General features: G+C 45.0%; 1 protein-coding gene across 1 annotated transcript in view; it reads left to right on the forward strand.

The window, feature by feature from the left end:
- Positions 1–20,380, forward strand: part of LOC124613004 — a 68,233-nt gene that overhangs the window by 34,343 nt on the left and 13,510 nt on the right. The window contains exons 2-3 of the mRNA XM_047141557.1: positions 10,085–10,317; positions 17,494–17,739. Coding sequence (XP_046997513.1) covers positions 10,085–10,317; positions 17,494–17,739 — 479 coding nt within the window. The remainder of the gene's footprint in view (positions 1–10,084; positions 10,318–17,493; positions 17,740–20,380) is intronic.

Below are 20,380 nucleotides of genomic sequence, written 5' to 3' on the forward strand. Positions count from 1 at the left end.
ACGGCAAGTGCAATAGCTTTTCGTGAGCAATAAGCGGTTTAACAGTGCCCCAAATCGGCAGTTCCGGGTATTCGTGGCACACTGTAGTGGAAAATGTGCCTCGTCACTTCATAGAATACTGCTCGGTCACACGTCATCAACTTCTATCCGTGCCAGAAAGCGAAGAGAAAATTCAGAACGTTGCCGCGGATCATTGGGTTTCATTTGCTGCACCGTCTGGTTCTTGTACGGGTACCAGTGCAAAATAGGCTACAAATATTTCTGTATTGTTGACCATGGAATTGACAGTTCTCGTGACACTGTACGAGCAGTAGCACTACCCGGGCCATTTGCTGCATAGCCAGTTACAGCAACAACAACCTCGTCGATAACTTCCACTGAGATAGGACTCCTTCGGTGGTCGTTTTCTTGAGCCTGCAGCGTGCCGAGTCGAGCCAACTGCCGAGCTACCTCAGTTCTGGCTAACACCTGGCCGGTGTAGTAGTCGTCCACGTCATAAGGACGTAACGGAAACACAGATTCCATCGTCGTAGTCGCCTCACGCCCATGCACCAGGAAAAATGGCGTAAATCCTATGGTGTCTTGTTTGGCAGTGTTGTAGGCGAACGTCACGAAAGGTAGCACCTCATCCCAGTTGCTCTGCTCAACAATGACAAACATTGATAGCATGTCAGCCAAGGTCTTATTAAGGCGTTCAGTAAGCCCGTTAGTTTGAGGATGGTAGGCAGTCGTCATGTGATGAGTAATGTTGCACCGACGGCTTATCTCTGTCACAAGATTCGATTGAAAAACGTTCCCTCGATCCGTAATTAACGACCTTGGGGCACCGTGTCTTAATACAATGTCTTCCACGATGAATTTGGCTACCTAGAATGCTTCGACTGTTTTCATGGCTTTTGTAATGGCATAGCGTGTCAGATAATCAGTGCAAACAATAATTCATCTATTCACATTAGCAGACGTTGGAAATCGTCTGAGGAGATCAACCCCAACACGCTGGAAAGGCGTTTCAGATGGTGGAATTGGTATGAGTCGTCCAGGTGGTTTCTAAAGAACTGCCTTTCTCCTCTGGTACTCTCGACAGTGCGACACATAGTGACGGACACTCCTAAATAAATCTGGCCAGAAAAATCACTTGCGGATCCTATCGCATGCCTTAATAAATCCTAAATGTCCGGCCTCAGGTGTGTCATGGAATTTCTGTTGAACATCTAAGCACATGTGTTTAGGAATCACTGGTAGCCACCTCTACCCAAACGGATCCAAGTTTTTCTTGCAAAGTAATCCATTAACTACCTTAAATTGTCCTTTCACATCCTCTGACCGATTTAAGGCAAGCATAATTTGAGATATACTGGCGTTTTTGTTCTGCTCAGCAGAGAGATCCTGGAGTGCAGCGAAACAGTCACTATCTTCATCAAAGTCTTGATGGTTTTGCACAGGGTTTCTTCAGAGACAGTCGGCACCTTGGTGTTGTCTTCCATTTTTGTACACTATGGTAATGTCATACCTACTAAGGGAACTGCCTACACTACCCTTGTCAGTCCTCTTTTAGAATACTGCTGCGCGGTGTGGGATCCTTACCAGGTAGGACTGACGGAGTACATCGAAAAAGTTCAAAGAAAGGCAGCACGTTTTGTATTATCGCGAAATATGGGAGAGAGTGTCACAGAAATGATATGGGATTTGGGATGGAAATCAGTGTGCTCCCTGCCGCCGTTGGATAAGCAGCTGCAGCAGCAAGTCGTATACTCCTAGCTCACTCATTTGTTACATAGTTTAATTCTTAATTTCTTTGCGTGTTTTTGGTACTTGCATTGTCTAATTCATAAATTTCTGGCGTATTATAGTATTTGAGAGTTGTAGCATCGCGTTTTAGTACCTGAATAGTGTAAATTCGCGTAGTCGTTTGTCTTCTGTTTTTGTTTTGAACGGCCAGTGTCGGTTGGTCACAGTCAGTGTGCTCCCTGCCGCCGTTGGATAAGCAGCTGCAGCAGCAAGTCGTATACTCCTAGCTCACTCATTTGTTACATAGTTTAATTCTTAATTTCTTTGCGTGTTTTTGGTACTTGCATTGTTTAATTCATAAATTTCGAGCGTATTATAGTATTTGAGAGTTGTAGCATCGCGTTTTAGTACTTGAATAGTGTAAAATCGCGTAGTCTCCTTCCGCCGCCGAGCAGTGTGTCAGCAGTGCGCAAGTAGCAGCATTACTGCATTTACTAGGCAATCTTGTATTTTAATAACCGTTTAAATTTTGTGTCGATTTGTTTGCGCTCTCTGTAGATTAGTTCAGACGTTCTTTGCACAACAGTTTTTAGCATGGATAGGGACTGCAACTGCTGTGTTCGGATGCAGGCTGCGTTGGCATCCCTTCGCTCCCAGCTTCAGGAAGTGTTGGCTTCGGTCACACAGCTTGAGGCTGTTGCCAATGGGCATCACTGTGGGGTTCCGGATGGGGGTTTGTCGGGGACGGCCAGCTCGTCCCACGCATCCCCCGATCGGACTACGACTGTGGTTGCCCGGGATACTGCCCGCATTGAGGCTGATCCCTCGCCTGTGGTAGAGTGGGAGGTCGTCTCAAGGTGTGGCAGGGGGCGAAAGACATTTCGGAGAGCTGAACGGAAGGCCTCTCCAGTTTGTCTGACGAACCGGTTTCAGGCTCTGTCTCAGGCTGATACTGATCTTCGGCCTGACATGGCTGCTTGTCCTGTTCCAGAGGTTGCCCCTCAGTCTGCAAGATCCGGGCGGTCGCAGAGGGTGGGCTTACTGGTAGTTGGGAGCTCCAACGTCAGGCGCGTAATGGGGCCCCTTAGGGATATGGCAGCAAGAGAGGGGAAGAAAACCAATGTGCACTCCGTGTGCATACCGGGGGGAGTCATTCCAGATGTGGAAAGGGTCCTTCCGGATGCCATGAAGGGTACAGGGTGCACCCATCTGCAGGTGGTCGCTCATGTCGGCACCAATGATGTGTGTCGCTATGGATCCGAGGAAATCCTCTCTGGCTTCCGGCGGCTATCTGATTTGGTGAAGACTGCCAGTCTCGCTAGCGGGATGAAAGCAGAGCTCACCATCTGCAGCATCGTCGACAGGACTGACTGCGGGCCTTTGGTACAGAGCCGAGTGGAGGGTCTGAATCAGAGGCTGAGACGGTTCTGCGACCGTGTGGGCTGCAGATTCCTCGACTTGCGCCATAGGGTGGTGGGGTTTCGGGTTCCGCTGGATAGGTCAGGAGTCCACTACACGCAACAAGCGGCTACACGGGTAGCAGGGGTTGTGTGGCGTGGGCTGAGCGGTTTTTTAGGTTAGATGGTCTTGGGCAAGTACAGAAAGGGCAACAGCCTCAACGGGAGCAGGGCAAAGTCAGGACATGCGGGGAACAAGCAGCAATCGGTATTGTAATTGTAAACTGTCGAAGCTGCGTTGGTAAAGTACCGGAACTTCAAGAGCTGATAGAAAGCACCGAAGCCGAAATCGTTATAGGTACAGAAAGCTGGTTGAAGCCAGAGATAAATTCTGCCGAAATTTTTACAAAGGTACAGACGGTGTTTAGAAAAGATAGATTGCATGCAACCGGTGGTGGAGTGTTCGTCGCTGTTAGTAGTAGTTTATCCTGTAGTGAAGTAGAAGTGGATAGTTCCTGTGAATTACTATGGGTGGAGGTTACACTCAACAACCGAGCTAGGTTAATAATTGGCTCCTTTTACCGACCTCCCGACTCAGCAGCATTAGTGGCAGAACAACTGAGAGAAAATTTGGAAACATTTCACATAAATTTTCTCAGCATGTTATAGTCTTAGGTGGAGATTTCAATTTACCAGATATAGACTGGGACACTCAGATGTTTAGGACGGGTGGTAGGACAGAGCATCGAGTGACATTATACTGAGTGCACTATCCGAAAATTACCTCGAGCAATTAAACAGAGAACCGACTCGTGGAGATAACATCTTGGACCTACTGATAACAAACAGACCCGAACTTTTCGACTCTGTATGTACAGAACAAGGAATCAGTGATCATAAGGCCGTTGCAGCATCCCTGAATATGGAAGTTAGTAGGAATATAAAAAAAAAGGGAGGAAGGTTTATCTGTTTAGCAAGAGTAATAGAAGGCAGATTTCAGACTACCTAACAGATCAAAACGAAAATTTCTGTTCCGACACTGACAATGTTGAGTGTTTATGGAAAAAGTTCAAGGCAATCGTAAAATGCATTTTAGACAGGTACGTGCCGAGTAAAACTGTGATGGACGGGAAAAACCCACCGTGGTACAACAACAAAGATAGGAAACTACTGCGAAAGCAAAGAGAGCTTCACTCTAAGTTTAAACGCAGCCAAAACCTCTCAGACAAACAGAAGCTAAACGATGTCAAAGTTAGCGTAAGGAGGGCTATGCGTGAAGCGTTCAGTGAATTCGAAAGTAAAATTCTATGTACCGACTTGACAGAAAATCCTAGGAAGTTCTGGTCTTACGTTAAATCAGTAAGTGGCTCGAAACAGCATATCCAGACACTCCGGGATGATGATGGCTTTGAAACAGAGGATGACACGCGTAAAGCTGAAATACTAAACAACTTTTTCCAAAGCTGTTTCACAGAGGAAGACCGCACTGCAGTTCCTTTTCTAAATCCTCGCACAAACGAAATAATGGTTGACATCGAAATAAGTGTCCAAGGAATAGAAAAGCAACTGGAATCACTCAACAGAGGAAAGTCCACTGGACCTGACGGGATACCAATTCGATTCTACACAGAGTACGCGAAAGAACTTGCCCCCCCCTTCTAACAGCCGTGTACCGCAAGTCTCTAGAGGAACGGAAGGTTCCAAATGATTGGAAAAGAGCACAGGTAGTCCCAGTCTTCAAGAAGGGTCGTCGAGCAGATGCGCAAAACTATAGACCTATATCTCTGACGTCGATCTGTTGTAGAATTTTAGAACATGTTTTTTGCTCGAGTATCATGTAGTTTTTGGAAACCCAGAATCTACTATGTAGGAATCAACATGGATTCCGGAAACAGCGATCGTGTGAGACCCAACTCGCTTTATTTGTTCATGAGACCCAGAAAATATTAGATACAGGCTCCCAGGTAGATGCTATTTTTCTTGACTCCCGGAGGGCGTTCGATACAGTTCCGCACTGTCGCCTGATAAACAAAGTAAGAGCCTAAGGAATATCAGACCAGCTGTGTGGCTGTATTGAAGAGTTTTTAGCAAACAGAACACAACATGTTGTTATCAATGGAGAGACGTCTACAGACGTCAAAGTAACCTCTGGCGTGCCACAGGGGAGTGTTATGGGACCACTGATTTTCACAATATATATATAAATGACCTAGTAGATAGTGTCGGAAGTCCCATGCGGCTTTTCGCGGATGATGCTGTAGTATACAGAGAAGTTGCAGCATTAGAAAATTGTAGCGAAATGCAGGAAGATCTGCAGCGGATAGGCACTTGGTGCAGGGAGTGGCAACTGACCCTTAACATAGACAAATGTAATGTATTGCGAATACATAGAAAGAAGGATCCTTTATTGTATGATTATATGATAGCGGAACATACACTGGTAGCAGTTACTTCTGTAAAATATCTGGGAGTATGCGTGTGGAACGATTTGAAGTGGAATGATCATATAAAATAAATTGTTGGTAAGGCGGGTACCAGGTTGAGATGCATTGGGAGAGTCCTTAGAAAATGTAGTCCATCAACAAAGGAGGTGGCTTACAAAACACTCGTTCGACCTATACTTGAGTATTGCTCATCAGTGTGGGATCCGTACCAGATCGGGTTGACGGAGGAGATAGAGAAGATCCAAAGAAGAGCGGCGCGTTTCGTCACAGGGTTATTTGGTAACCGTGATAGCGTTTTGGAGATGTTTAGCAAACTCAAGTGGCAGACTCTGCAAGAGAGGCGCTCTGCATCGCGGTTTAGCTTTCTGTCCAGGTTTCGAGAGGGTGCGTTTCTGGATGAGGTATCGAATATATTGCTTCCCCCTACTTATACCTCCCGAGGAGATCACGAATGTAAAATTAGAGAGATTATAGCGCTCACGGAGGCTTTCAGACAGGAAAGACAGGAAAGGGAGGTAATGACAGTGGCACGTAAAGTGCCCTCCGCGACACACCGTTGGGTGGCTTGCGGAGTATAAATGTAGATGTAGATGTAGATGAAAGGCGTTTTTCGTTGCGACGGAATTTTCTCACGAAATTCCAGTCACCAACTTTCTCCTCCGAATGCGAAAATATTTTGCAGACACCGACCTACATAGTACGGAACGATCACCACGATACAATAAGGGAAATCAGAGCTCGTACGGAAAGATGTAGATATTCATTCTTTCCGCGCGGTATACGAGATTGGAATAATAGAGAATTGTGGAGGTGTTTCGATGAACCCTCTGCCAGGCACTTAAATGTGATTTGCAGAGTATCCATGTAGATGATGATGTAGATACTCTTGAAGAAGTAGTGCCCACCTGGCGAGTCGTCCTGTTGGATCCTTAAGACCTATCAACCAACAAAGTGAATGATGATCTGTAACAACTGTGAATGGGCTTCCATAGAGATAGTGTCGAAATTTGCACATGGCCCAGATCACAGCAAGACATTCTCTTTCTGTAGTTGCGTAGTTTCTCTCGGATTTTGTAAGTATCTTAGAAGCATAGGCTATAACCTTCTCTTTTCAGTTAGAAATCTGCGCCAGAACAGCACCGATCCCATACCCACTGGCATCTGTGTGTAATTCTGTAGGTGCTCTCTCATCATACAGCCCAAGTACAGGGTCAGTCGTCGGAGCTTTTCGCAGCACATCGAAAGAATCTTGTTGAGCACCACCCCAGATAAATTTAGCATCGGCTTTTAACAACCCTTGGAGTGGCCTGGCTTTGATACAAAAGTCTTTGATAAAACGACGGAAATAAGAACATAATTCGAGGAAGCTTCTCACATCTCTAATACTTTTACATTAGAACTTCTACATTACAGAGACAAAAATGCCGCTGCAAGCTTATCCGTGTTTTCGAATTTCATCATCATCTTCTTTAAGCCATTTAATGACATCAGGCTTCTCCTTAGACCTTTCAGTCGGCAATACTCCCTCAATGCAGTGCGCTGTCTGTCTTCTCGATAGCCATACTGTTCAGTCACGTTATTGATTGTCAAGTGACAGCGTGGATGTCACGCCGTCACCAAACAGTGTACAGCGGAAGATTATCCCTGGTGGCTACAATTGGAAGTAGTGAGATACTCATGTTACTGAGGTTTGAAGCTCCTCTTCTCGTTCTTCCGTGTTTGCGATTTAAAATCTGAGTTATTTCAGAAATCGGCATTATGCAAACACAACAAGTTTATTTTTATATTTCCCCATACATGTTTCGACACCAATGTGGGTTAACTTTTATTTTCTGTAAAGTACAGGCCGGCCGGTGTGGCCGTGCGGTTCTAAGCGCTTCAGTTTGGAACCGCGTGACCGCTACGGTCGCCGGTTCGAATCCTGCCTCGGGCATGGATGTGTGTGATGTTTAAGTAGTTCTACGTTCTAGGGGACTGATGACCTCAGTAGTTAAGTCCCATACTGCTCAGAGCCATTTGAACCATTTGTAAAGTACAATATCACATTTGTGATATTGTGTCCCTGGTTGGTGTCTCAATCAGCTACTATTTAGTGCATTGCTTTCACTCAGTAGTAGCTGAGTGAGACACCAACCAGAGACACGAAACAGGACGGAAAATGTAAGTACAGAAACGTACATAACCTCTAACCTCGAAAGAGCTCTCCACAAATATGCTATAATTTTCTTCATGGCTAGTTTGCAGATGACATGCTGTCAAAAAAAAAACGACGGACGAAAACGAGCACTAAAATCGATGTTTAATAATACAGTTCAATTAGCAATGTAATTTTAAGGCGAGTGTCCAAACAAAACGTAGCAAATTGCAAATATTGTATTTCTTAGGCCTACAGTAGTTAAATGATTATTTTACAGAAAGTAAAAGTTAACCCACAGAAGATGACACATTGGTGTCGAAACATGTCTGGGGAAATATAAAAATAAACTAGTTGTGCTTGCATAAGGCTGATTTCCGAAATAACACAGTTTTTTGGAAATAATGGTTTTTACAGCGTAAATTGGTTCTGCGATAACGCACCAGCATATCAAGTTCCGCTGCCATATGATAATTACAGCCCACACTGGACCCCCTTGAGTAGCTGCCCTTTAAGTATAACTAATCGGTATTATGGTCTTTAGCCATTATACTTCCTCAGTTCATAGTAGCAATATATGAGATGATGAATTTAACTAGTTTCAACGTTCGGAATATTGACTTCTTACATGAATCTTAAAATATCATTTCCGAAGAATCAGAAATGTTGCGCTCTTGTTGTAAAAATGTCTTCTGAACGAATAATGGAATTTACCCTGGTTTCAATTTACACTACTGGCCATTAAAATTGCTACACCATGAAGATGACGTGCTACAGACGCGAAATTTAACCAACAGGAAGAAGATGATGTGATATGCAAATGATTAGCTTTTCAGAGCATTCACACAAGGTAGGCGCCGGTGGCGACACCTAAAACGTGCTGACATGAGGAAAGTTCCCAACCGATTTCTCACACACAAACAGCAGTTTACCAGCGTTACCTGGTGAAACGTTGTTGCGATGCCTCGTGTAAGGAGGAGAAATGCCTACCATCACGTTTCCGACTTTGATAAAAGTCGGATTGTAGCCTATCGCGATTGCGGTTTATCGTATCGCGACGTTGCTGCTCGCATTGGTCGAGATCCAAAGAGTGGTAGCAGAACATGGAACCGGTGGGTTTAGGAGGGTAATACGGAAAGCCGTGCTGGATCCCAACGGCCTCGTATCACTAGCAGTCGAGATGATAGGCATCTTATCCGCATGGCTGCAACGGATCGTACAGCCACGTCTCGATCCCTGAGTCAACAGATGGGGACGTTTGCAAGACAACAACCATCCGCACGAACAGTTCGACGACGTTTGCAGCAGCATGGACTATCAGCTCGGAGACCACGGCTGCGGTTACCCTTGACGCTGCATCACAGACAGGAGCGCCTGCGATGGTGTAGTCAACGGCGAACCTGAGTGCACGAATGGCAAAACGTCATATTTTCGAATGAATCCAGGTTCTGTTTACAGCATCATGATGGTCGCATCCGTGTTTGGCGACATCACGGTGAATGCGCATTGGAAGCGTGTTTTCGTCATCGCCATACTGGCGTAACACCTGGCGTAATGATTTGGGGTGCCATTGGTTACACGTCTCGGTCACCTCTTACTCGCATTGACGGCACTTTGAACAGTGGACGTTACATTTCAGATGTATTACGGCCCGTGGCTCTACCCTTCATTCTATCCCTGCGAAACCATACATTTCAGCAGGATTATGCACGACTGCATGTTGCAGGTTCTGTTTAGGCCTTTCTGGATACAGAAAATGTTCGACTACTGCCCTGGCCAGCACATTCTCCAGATCTCTCACCAATTGAAAACGTCTGGTCAATGGTGACCTAGCAACTGGCTCGTCACAATACGCCAGTCACTACTCTTGATGAACTGTGATATTGTGTTGAAGCTGCATTTGAAGCTGTACCTGTACATGCCATCCAAGCTCTGTTTGACTCAATGCCCAGGCGTATCAAGACCGTTATTACGGCCAGAGGTGGTTGTTTTGGGTACTGATTTCTCAGGATCTATGCACCTAAATTGCGTGAAAATGTAATCACTTGTCAGTTCTAGGATAATATATTTGTCCAATGAATACCCATTTATCATCTGCATTTCTTCTTGGTGTAGCAATTTTAATGGCCAGTACTGTAGGTTAAGGTCAAAGAGTCTGTTGTTAATGGTCGCGATCGACTTAATTAACTGGTAGTCGACACGGCAGTTATGTGATACATTGTGCAGTCATGTGTGCTCTCTGGTTACATCGTCTGCTGCTAGTGATCGCGATCGACTTAATTTTAATAATCGATAGTCGACTTTGCAATGATGTTACACACTGTACAGCGATATGTGCTGCCTGGCTGCTTTTCTGAACTGCCACGTGTGTGCTTTTGCAGACAAAATGTCCAGCCGGATTTCGACGCGGCCGCGGCGCACCAAAGTGTACGACTGCAACTTCCGGGCGGGCGAGCGCTACTACAAGCCGGTGCTGGACGACGTGGACCGCAAGTACTCCGGCAGGTCCGAAGCTGGCACCGGAGGCCTCTCCTCGCTGCGAGGCGCTCTCGCCGACGCAGAGGCGTCGCTCGGCTCGCGGTCGCGCGCCACCCCTGACGCAGAATTTCCAGAGGTAACACCTGTTACGTCATACCTCTCTTCCATTTACACTCATATTTTTGTTATTCGAAACTGTTTGAAAGTATCGCAGCCACACGCAATCAACATTCACACAACATTGACTACAATACGTTCGCTGGACAAAACATAAGCCACCTCTCTCCACCTCCAACAGAGCACACTGATCACTTTAGAGTGCTGTAGTTCTGGTACTAAGCGGTAACGTGACCCTCCATCGCTGACGTACGTCGTGGCAGTGAAATGGTGTATGCCTGTGCGAATGTCATACCTTGTCAATGACAATCATTTTCAAATATGACAGGAATTGCTGCTGTCAGTCAACGCAGGTGCATCTCAACTAGGTTCCGTATGGTTCAATTGGCTCTGAGCACTATGGGACTTAACATCTGAGGTCATCAGTCCCCTAGAACTTAGAACTACTTAAACCTAACTAACCTAAGGACATCACACACATACATGCCCGACGCAGGATTCGAACCTGTGACCGTACCAGTTGCACGGTTCCGGACTGAAGCGCCTAGAACCGCTCGGCCACCGCGGCCGGCTTAGGTTCCGTGTGAATAATATCAACGGAACTCCAGCCATCCAGATTTAGGTTTTCCGTCATTTCCATATGATGCTCTGGGTGAATGTTGGGATAACTCCTTTAAAAGGGCACAGACGATTTCCATCCCCATCATTTCGTAATCATACTTTGTGCTCCGTCTCTTAACGACCAAGCTGCCGATTAGACATTGAACTCTAATCTCCATTCCTTAATTACAAACTACATGCAGTGCAGATTTGGTGTCGGGTGCCTCTCAAAAGGACAATGTTCACAGTGACACGTGAAGCACTCCTTTAGTGGGCCACACAACACGGAAACTGGACCGCAGCTGAGTAGAGGCGTTTAATGTGGACCGACGAGCCAACACTTTACCTCTGTAAATGACGCAAGGCCTTGAGTGTAGCCTGCCGCGGTGGTCGAGCGGTTCTAGGCGCTTCAATCCGGAACCGCGCGACCGCTACGGTCGCAGGTTCGAAACCTGCTTCGGGCATGAATGTTTGTGATGTCCTTAGGTTAGTTAGGTTTAAATAATTCAAAGTTTTAGGGGATTGATCATCTCAGATGTTAAGTCCCATAGTGCTCAGAGCCATTTGAACCATTTTTTTGAGCCTTGAGTGTACCGATGGCTCAATGAGGTCCAGTGTGTGGATGTGGCTCTGTGACGTTTTGGTTAAATTTTCGGCCAAGATTTCGACTCACTGTTTCACCAGGCTTATTTCAAAGTTCTTAGTTACCAAATAATGTCCTTTCTTCTATACCATCATGATGAATACGCTGTGGGCACTCCTATGTTCCAAAATAACAACAGATGTATGTACAGGGCTGCACTCGTGCGTTCCTGGATTGGCGAACATTCAGGCATTCTGCCTCACAACGGCTGGCTCGCTAAACCTGATGTATCGGTAGTTGAGGTGACCAATAGAAATAGTCAGACATCTATAAAGTGATGACACATTAATAGGTTTACTTACGATATGTACAATAAATAAGTAAGATATACATAACTTCGAAGTGCTGTAGGTCCTTCTGTGGTGCTGAATTATACAGCGTAATTCAGCTGCCCCTACTGGGGGGGTTTTATGCAACCCGCAATACCTTCACAAATCATTGCAGGTTTATCGTGTTCTCTCACTCTCTTTGTGCAAACTATTATTCCTACGGAATGAACATAACCTTTTTGTAGGAAATGTAATGTGTTTAACTTTTGTACTGCTATACGTCTTTGCTAGAGGCTATAGTTCTCGAATTATTCAAGAAAAACGCACAAAAGTTACCTTGCTTTTTTCTTCAATAACTCAAAAACCATGGCTTCCAGCGAAAACGTATCCCAGTGTAAAATTGAACTATACTAAATTCCCTAAAGAAAAGTCTTGTTCACTTTTTCTGCAGGACTAACAGTCTGCATGTAGCGAGTGAGAGAATGTCAGATGCTAGCTCCTGGTTTATGAAGACGTTGCAGGTTGCATAAAGCCTATCGGTAGGGGCAGCGGTATCACCCTATATACTGTGATATATATATATATATATATATATATATATATATATATATATATATATATATATACAGGGTGAGTCACCTAACATTACCGCTGGATATATTTCGTAAACCACATCAAATACTGACGAATCGATTCCACAGACCGAATGTGAGGAGAGGGGCTAGTGTAATTGGTTAATACAAACCATAAAAAAATGCACAAACCTACGTTTTTTTTAAAATGGAACCCTGTTAGTTTTGTTAGCACATCTGAACATATAAACAAATACGTAATCAGTGCCGTTTGTTTCATTGTAAAATGTTAATTACATCCGGAGATATTGTAAACTAAAGTTGACGCTTGAGTACCACTCCTCCACTGTTCGATCGTGTGTATCGGAGAGCACCGAATTACGTAGGGATCCAAAGGGAACGGTGATGGACCTTAGATACAGAAGAGACTGGAACAGCACATTACGTCCACATGCTAACACCTTTTTATTGGTCTTTTTCACTGATGCACATGTACATTACCATGAGGGGTGAGGTACACGTACACACGTGGTTTCCGTTTTCAATTACGGAGTGGAATAGAGTGTGTCCCGACATGTCAGGCCAATAGATGTTCAATGTTGTGGCCATCATTTGCTGCATACACTTGTAATCTCTGGCGTAATGAATGTCGTACACGCCGCAGTACATTTGGTGTAATGTCGCCGCAGGCTGCCACAATACGTTGTTTCATATCCTCTGGGGTTGTAGGCACATCACGGTACACATTCTCCTTTAACGTACCCCACAGAAAGAAGTCCAGAGGTGTAAGATCAGGAGAACGGGCTGGCCAGCTTATGCGTCCTCCACGTCCTATGAAACGCCCGTTGAACATCCTGTCAAGGCTCAGCCTAGTGTTAATTGCGGAATGTGCAGGTGCACTATCATGCAGATACCATATACGTCGACGCGTTTCCAGTGGGACATTTTCGAGCAACGTTGGCAGATCACTCTGTAGAAACGCGATGTATGTTGCAGCTGTTTGGGCCCCTGCAATGAAGTGAGGACCAATGAGGTGGTCGCCAATGATTCCGCCCATACATTTACAGTCCACGGTCGCTGTCGCTCTGCCTCTCTGAGCCAGCGAGGATTGTCCACGGACCAGTAATGCATGTTCCGCAGATTCACTGCCCCGTGGTTTATGAAACCCGCTTCATCGGGAAACAGGTAGAACTGCAACCATTGACAGAATTGCACTCGATGATTAAAGTCATCACCATGTAATTGGTGATGTAGCGACACACGAAACGGGTGAAAGCGGTGACGATGCAGTATGCGCATGACACTACTTTGACTCAGTCCACCGGCTCTCGCAATGTCCCGTGTACTCATGTATGGGTTCATGGCAACAGCAGCTAACACACCAACTGCACCCGCTTCTCCTGTGACGGGACTGTTACGGACCCGTTTGCCATTTGAACCATTTCTTTTTTTTTTTTTTTTTTTTTTTTTTTTTGAGCAAGCGCTACATGCGGACACTGCGACAGCTAGACCAAACCACAACAGTGCACTACAGCCGCACTCGTAAACACGGTCGTCATCGTAAACATGTCCCTGCAGATGCTGCTCGCCGACCGTGGCCCGTGTTTGTTACAACACGCAACTGATCGTCGGAGGTTTCAAGAGTCAACTTTAGCTTACAGTATCTCCGGATGTAATTAACATTTTACAATGCAACAAACGGCACTGATTACGTATTTGTTTATATGTTCAGATGTGCTAACAAAACTAACGTGGTTCCATTTAAAAAAACATAGGTTTGTGTTAAAAAACATACTTCCGTGCATTTTTGTGTGGTTTGTATTAAACAATTACACTAGCCCCTCTCCTCACGTTTGGTCTGTGGAATCGGTTCGTCAGTATTTGATGTGGTTTACGACATATATCCAGCGGTAACGTTAGGTGACTCACCCTGTATATATAACGTTGCAGGTTGCGTAAAGCCTATCGGTAGGGACAGTGGAATCACCCTGTATACTGTGAGAGTTGTGTTAAGACATTGCAGGTTGCATAAAGCCTATCGGTAGGGGCAGCGGAATCACCCTGTATGCTGTGATATATATATATATATATATATATATATATATATATATATATCAAAAACACGACAGAAAGAGTCGGTTTATTTTCCGTTACAAACAAAAGGATTTTTGAAAAGGAATTTTAGTGCACATTTCATGGAGCGGTCCCAGACTAATTTAGTGTAATATTTGTTTTTTCGGTATGCGTTAACAGGGACAATAAACTACGAAGAATAATGAGTATTTGAGCAGCGAAAGCACCGCCTTGGCGTGCCCTGTTTGCTAGAGCCATGGAGCAGCGCTTCTGTCACTGTTAGGGTACTGGTTATTCCCCATGTTTTACTGTTGCTCTTGATACATACCGCTAAAACAAACATCGCAATAGACTAATTTTGTACAGCTCTGTAGAATGCGCGCCTAAAATTCCGTTTCATGAATCATTTTGTTTCTAGTGGGATACAACCGGACGCTTTCCGCCTGCACTGGTTGGGCGTTACGTGAAAAATGTGATAATCAGTACTTGTTTGAGCTGATTACAGCTACACATTGGAAAAACGAAATTGCAAATATCTGTGGAAACATCATAGAAAATGCTCCTGACGTCACTGTTGAGGGACACCCGTGATATATATATATATATATATATATATATATATATATATATACAGGGTGAAGAAAAAATCGCGCACTTGCACTTCACAGCACGATTCCTCGCATATGTCTTTCACAAAGTTTCGTCCTGAACGTATTTCCGGCAGTAGATGGATGTTAAAGATTTGGAATCTGGCAACACTATAAGCACTTGTATTGTAACTACCCCCATATGTAATTGACAGCACTGCTATGCCATTGGTGCAGTGGACAGCGTTTCGTGTCAGCAGGTAGGAGGTCGAGGATTCGATTCTGGGTCGAGGCTTGTTTGTTTTATTTGCTAAAAGTAGTCTGCGTCGTACAGTATCTGGCGATTACAGTGGGTCTTCTCCAAAAAAATTGCAGTTACTTACTACGAGCACACAAATGGAAATACAATCGTTTCCAATGGTAATCTTTTAAATCAACCTTTTGCACTTCGTGGACGCGAATTATCTCTCACCACTGGATCTACTAGATTACAAACTTTTTTGTGTGTACCCTCACCCAGTGGACCCATCGAAATTATTTGCAAAGCACGTTGATAGCTCTACTGGTGACATAAGGTCCTAACGAAATGTCATGGGCCTGAGCGTGGCAAGAACAATAATTGGTATTAATCGTGGGGACCATTGGGGGAGGACACACACGAAGCAAGTTTGAAATCTAGTAGATGCAGAGGTGCGAAACAATTCGCGTCCACGACCTGCAAAAGGTTTCTTTAAAACCTGACCAATGAAAACGATTGTATTTCCATTTCTGTGTTCATGGTAAGTAACTGCAAATGTTTTGTAGAAGATCGCTGTTGACGATTAAGACGCCAGATACGGTAGCACGCAGGCTACTTTTAGTAAATAAAAACAAATAAGCCTAGACTCATAATCGAACCCCCGATTTCCTGCATGCTAACCCAAAACGCTTCCCACTGCTGCAATTGCACAGCACTACTACTATATTCTGACGGAGGTAGTTACCGTACATGTGATTACAGTGTTGCCAGATTGTAAAACTTTAACGTCCATTTACTGCCTGAAAGATGCATGGGACGAAATTTTGAGAGATGTTTTCGTATTGCTAGTACGTGAGGAACCGCTCTGCGAAGTCCGAGTGTGCGACTATTTCTTCATCCTTATATACAGGGTCCCTTATATACAGGGTGTAAATTTTAAGTTGACAAACCAGAATAACTCGATATATAAACTTCACACGAAAAAATGTGTAGAATCCAAAGTTGAATATTTTCGAGGGGGGACATCTGCTCGTCCTAAAATTAGTCCACCAGCCCAGCCCCCCGGGGGTGGGGCGGGAGGCAACTTTAAAATTTCAGTTCGGAACCCCACTTTTTATTGCAGAATCAGATTCCACGTAAAAAACTACGTACATTTTGTTTTAAACATTTGTTTTGATTCTTGGTAGTTGGCGCTGTAATTCAAGAAAATCCATGTTCTCATTTTTGTGTGGAAAATGGTTACAGATAAATAAAAAATACTAATTTTACTTCGTAAATGCCGGCCGCTGATGGCCGAGCGGTTCTAGGCGCTTCAGTCTGGAACCGCGCGATCACTACGGTCGCAGGTTCGAATCCTGCCTCGGGCATGGATGTGTGTGATGTCCTTAGGTTAGTTAGGTTTAAGTAGTTCTAAGTTCTAAGGGACTGATGACCTCAGATGTTAAGTCCCATAGTGCTCAGAGCCATACTTCGTAAATTTTGATTCGCTAAAACTAAAACTCTCCCTCTCTCCCCATTCGATGGGTTTTCAGAGAGAGGAATTAGAGTTTTACAAATGTTGACCCACATACAAACAAAACTTATCCGAATCTGCGGAAAAAATTAATATTTAGGTCAGCATTCGTAAAACTCTAATTCCTCTCTCTCTCACCCCATCCTATGGGGAGGAGGGTGAGTTTTAGTTTTAGCGAATCAAAATTTACAAAGTAAGTAAGTATTTTTTATTTATCCGTAACCATTTTCCACGCAAAAATGAGAACATGGATTTTCTTGAATTACAGCGCCAACTACCAAGAATCAAAACAAATGTTTAAGACAAAATGTACGTAGGTTTTGATATAGAATCTGATTCTGCAATAAAAAATGGGGGTTCCCATCTGAAATTTTAAAGTTGCCTCCCGTCCCACCCGCAGGGGGCTGGGTTGGCGGGCTAATTTTAGCACCAGCAGATGTCCCCCTCGAAAATAATCAGCTTTGGATTCTACACATTTTTTCGTGTGAAGCTTATTTTTCGAGTTATTTTGGTTCGTCAACTTAAAATTTACGCCCTATATAATTATCCTACAACACTCCTTTGGGATACACCAGAAGCTACTTTTATGTATGAAGATATTCCTGTAAAACTCCCGAAATTTTGTCAGTGGAGTTCGAGTTCACCGTCTAGAGTTCAGACAAAGTTTGGGAGTGAAACGTGCGTTCGCTTCTCGCCGCAGAGGCGGCCCCTGTCGGCCCTGCTGGATGAAGCCGAGGGCGAAGACTCGTCGCCCTTCAGGCGCGCGGGCGGCGGCCGGCGGCGGCTGATCGGCTCCGTCGACGACGCCGACGAGGAGGACGACTTCTTCAGCTCGCGGCGCGTCCGCGAGTCCCGGGCACGCATCGCGGCGCTCGAGGACGAGATCTCTGCCGCTAGGACGTCCTCCCGGTCCAAGCTGCGCGCTGCAGACGAATTCGCCGAGAAGGTTGGTATTCGCGTCCCCAACTGCTGTCGCGCTGGCTTTTCGGAGAAAGTGCAATGGCAGCTGGTGGGCAAGCATCGCCGAATAGCTCTTAGCAGTGTTCACTAATGAGGAAGCTGGAAGCCCTTTCAGTTTAAACGCAGCCAGAAACTCTCAGACAAACAGAAGCTAAACGATGTCAAAGTTAGCGTAAGGAGGGCTATGCGTGAAGCGTTCAGTGAATTCGAAAGTAAAATTCTGTATACCGACTTGACAGAAAATCCTAGGAAGTTCTGGTCTTACGTTAAATCAGTAAGTGGCTCGAAACAGCATATTCAGACACTCCGGGATGATGATGGCATTGAAACAGAGGATGACACGCGTAAAGCTGAAATACTAAACAACTTTTTCCAAAGCTGTTTCACAGAGGAAGACCGCACTGCAGTTCCTTCTCTAAATACTCGCACAAACGAATAAATGGCTGACATCGAAATAAGTGTCCAAGGAATAGAAAAGCAACTGAAATCACTCAACAGAGGAAAGTCCACTGGACCTGACGGGATAGCAATTCGATTCTACACAGAGTACGCGAAAGAACTTGCTCCCCTTCTAACAGCCGTGTGCCGCAAGTCTCTAGAGGAACGGAAGGTTCCAAATGATTGGAAAAGAGTACAGGTAGTCCCAGTTTTCAAGAAGGGTCGTCCAGCAGATGTGCCAAACTATAGACCTTTGACATCGATCTGTTGTAGAATTTTAGAACATGTTTTTTGCTCGCGTATCATGTCGTTTCTGGAAAACCAGAATCTACTCTGTAGGAATCAACATGGATTCCGCAAACAGCGATCGTCTAAGACTCAACTCGCTTTATTTGTTCATGAGACCCAGAAAATATTAGATACAGGCTCCCAGGTAGATGCCCATTTTCCTTGACTTCCCGAAGGCGTTCGATAGAGTTCCGCACTGTCGCCTGATAAACAAAGTAAGAGCCTAAGGAATATCAGACCAGCTGTGTGGCTGTATTGAATAGTTTTTAGCAAACAGAACACAGCATGTTGTCAATGGAGAGACGTCTACAGACGTTAAAGTAACCTCTCGCGTGCCACAGGGGAGCGTTATGGGACCATTGCTTTTCACAATATATATAAATGATCTAGTAGATAGCGTCGGAAGTTCCATGCGGCTTTTCGCGGATGATGCTGTAGTATACAGAGAAGTTGCAGCATTAGAAAATTGCAGCGAAATGCAGGAATATCTGCAGCGGATAGGTACTTGGTGCAGGGAGTGGCAACTGACCCTTAACTTAGACAAATGTAATGTACTGCGAATATATAGAAAGTAGGATTCTTTATTGTATGATTATATGATAGCGGAACAAACACTGGTAGCAGTTACTTCTGTAAAATATCTGGGAGTATGCGTACGGAACGATTTGGAGTGGAATGATCATACAGGGAGTTTCAAAAATGACCGGCATATTTGAAACGGCAATAAAAACTAAACGAGCAGCGATAGAAATACACCGTTTGTTGCAATATGCTTGGGACAACAGTACATTTTCAGGCACACAAACTTTCGAAATTATAATAGTTACAATTTTCAACAACAGATGGCGCTGCGGTCTGGGAAACTCTATAGTACGATATTTTCCACATATCCACCATGCGTAGCAATAATATGGCGTAGTCTCTGAATGAAATTACCCGAAACCTTTGACAACGTGTCTGGCGGAATGGCTTCACATGCAGATGAGATGTACTGCTTCAGCTGTTCAATTGTTTCTGGATTCTGGCGGTACACCTGGTCTTCCAAGTGTCCCCACAGAAAGAAGTCACAGGGGTTCATGTCTGGCGAATAGGGAGGCCAATCCACGCCGCCTCCTGTATGTTTCGGAAATATTCATTCAGGAAATTAAAGACGTCGGCCGTGCGATGTGGCCGGGCACCATCTTTCATAAACCACGAGGTGTTCGTAGTGTCGTCTAAGGCAGTTTGTACCGCCACAAATTCACGAAGAATGTCCAGATAGCGTGATGCAGTAATCGTTTCGGATCTGAAAAATGGGCCAATGATTCCTTTGGAAGAAATGGCGGCCCAAACCAGTACTTTTTGAGGATGCAGGGACGATGGGACTGCAACATGGGGCTTTTCAGTTCCCCATATGCGCCAGTTCTGTTTATTGACGAAGCCGTCCAGGTAAAAATAAGCATCGTCAGTAAACCAAATGCTGCCCACATGCATATCGCCGTCATCAATCCTGTGCACTATATCGTTAGCGAATGTCTCTCGTGCAGCAATGGTAGCGGCGCTGAGGAGTTGCCGCATTTGAATTTTGTATGGATAGAGGTGTAAACTCTGGCGCATGAGACGATACGTGGACGTTGGCGTCATTTGGACCGCAGCTGCAACACGGCGAACGGAAACCCGAGGCCGCTGTTGGATCACCTGCTGCACTAACTGCGCGTTGCCCTCTGTGGTTGCCGTACGCGGTCGCCCTACCTCTCCAGCACGTTCATCCGTCACGTTCCCAGTCCGTTGAAATTTTTCAAACAGATCCTTTATTGTATCGCTTTTCGGTCCTTTGGTTACATTAAACCTCCGTTGAAAACTTCGTCTTGTTGCAACAACACTGTGTTCTAGACGGTGGAATGCCAACACCAAAAAAATCC

This window comes from Schistocerca americana, chromosome 4 (assembly GCF_021461395.2).
Source record: "Schistocerca americana isolate TAMUIC-IGC-003095 chromosome 4, iqSchAmer2.1, whole genome shotgun sequence".
NCBI lineage: Eukaryota > Metazoa > Arthropoda > Insecta > Orthoptera > Acrididae > Schistocerca > Schistocerca americana.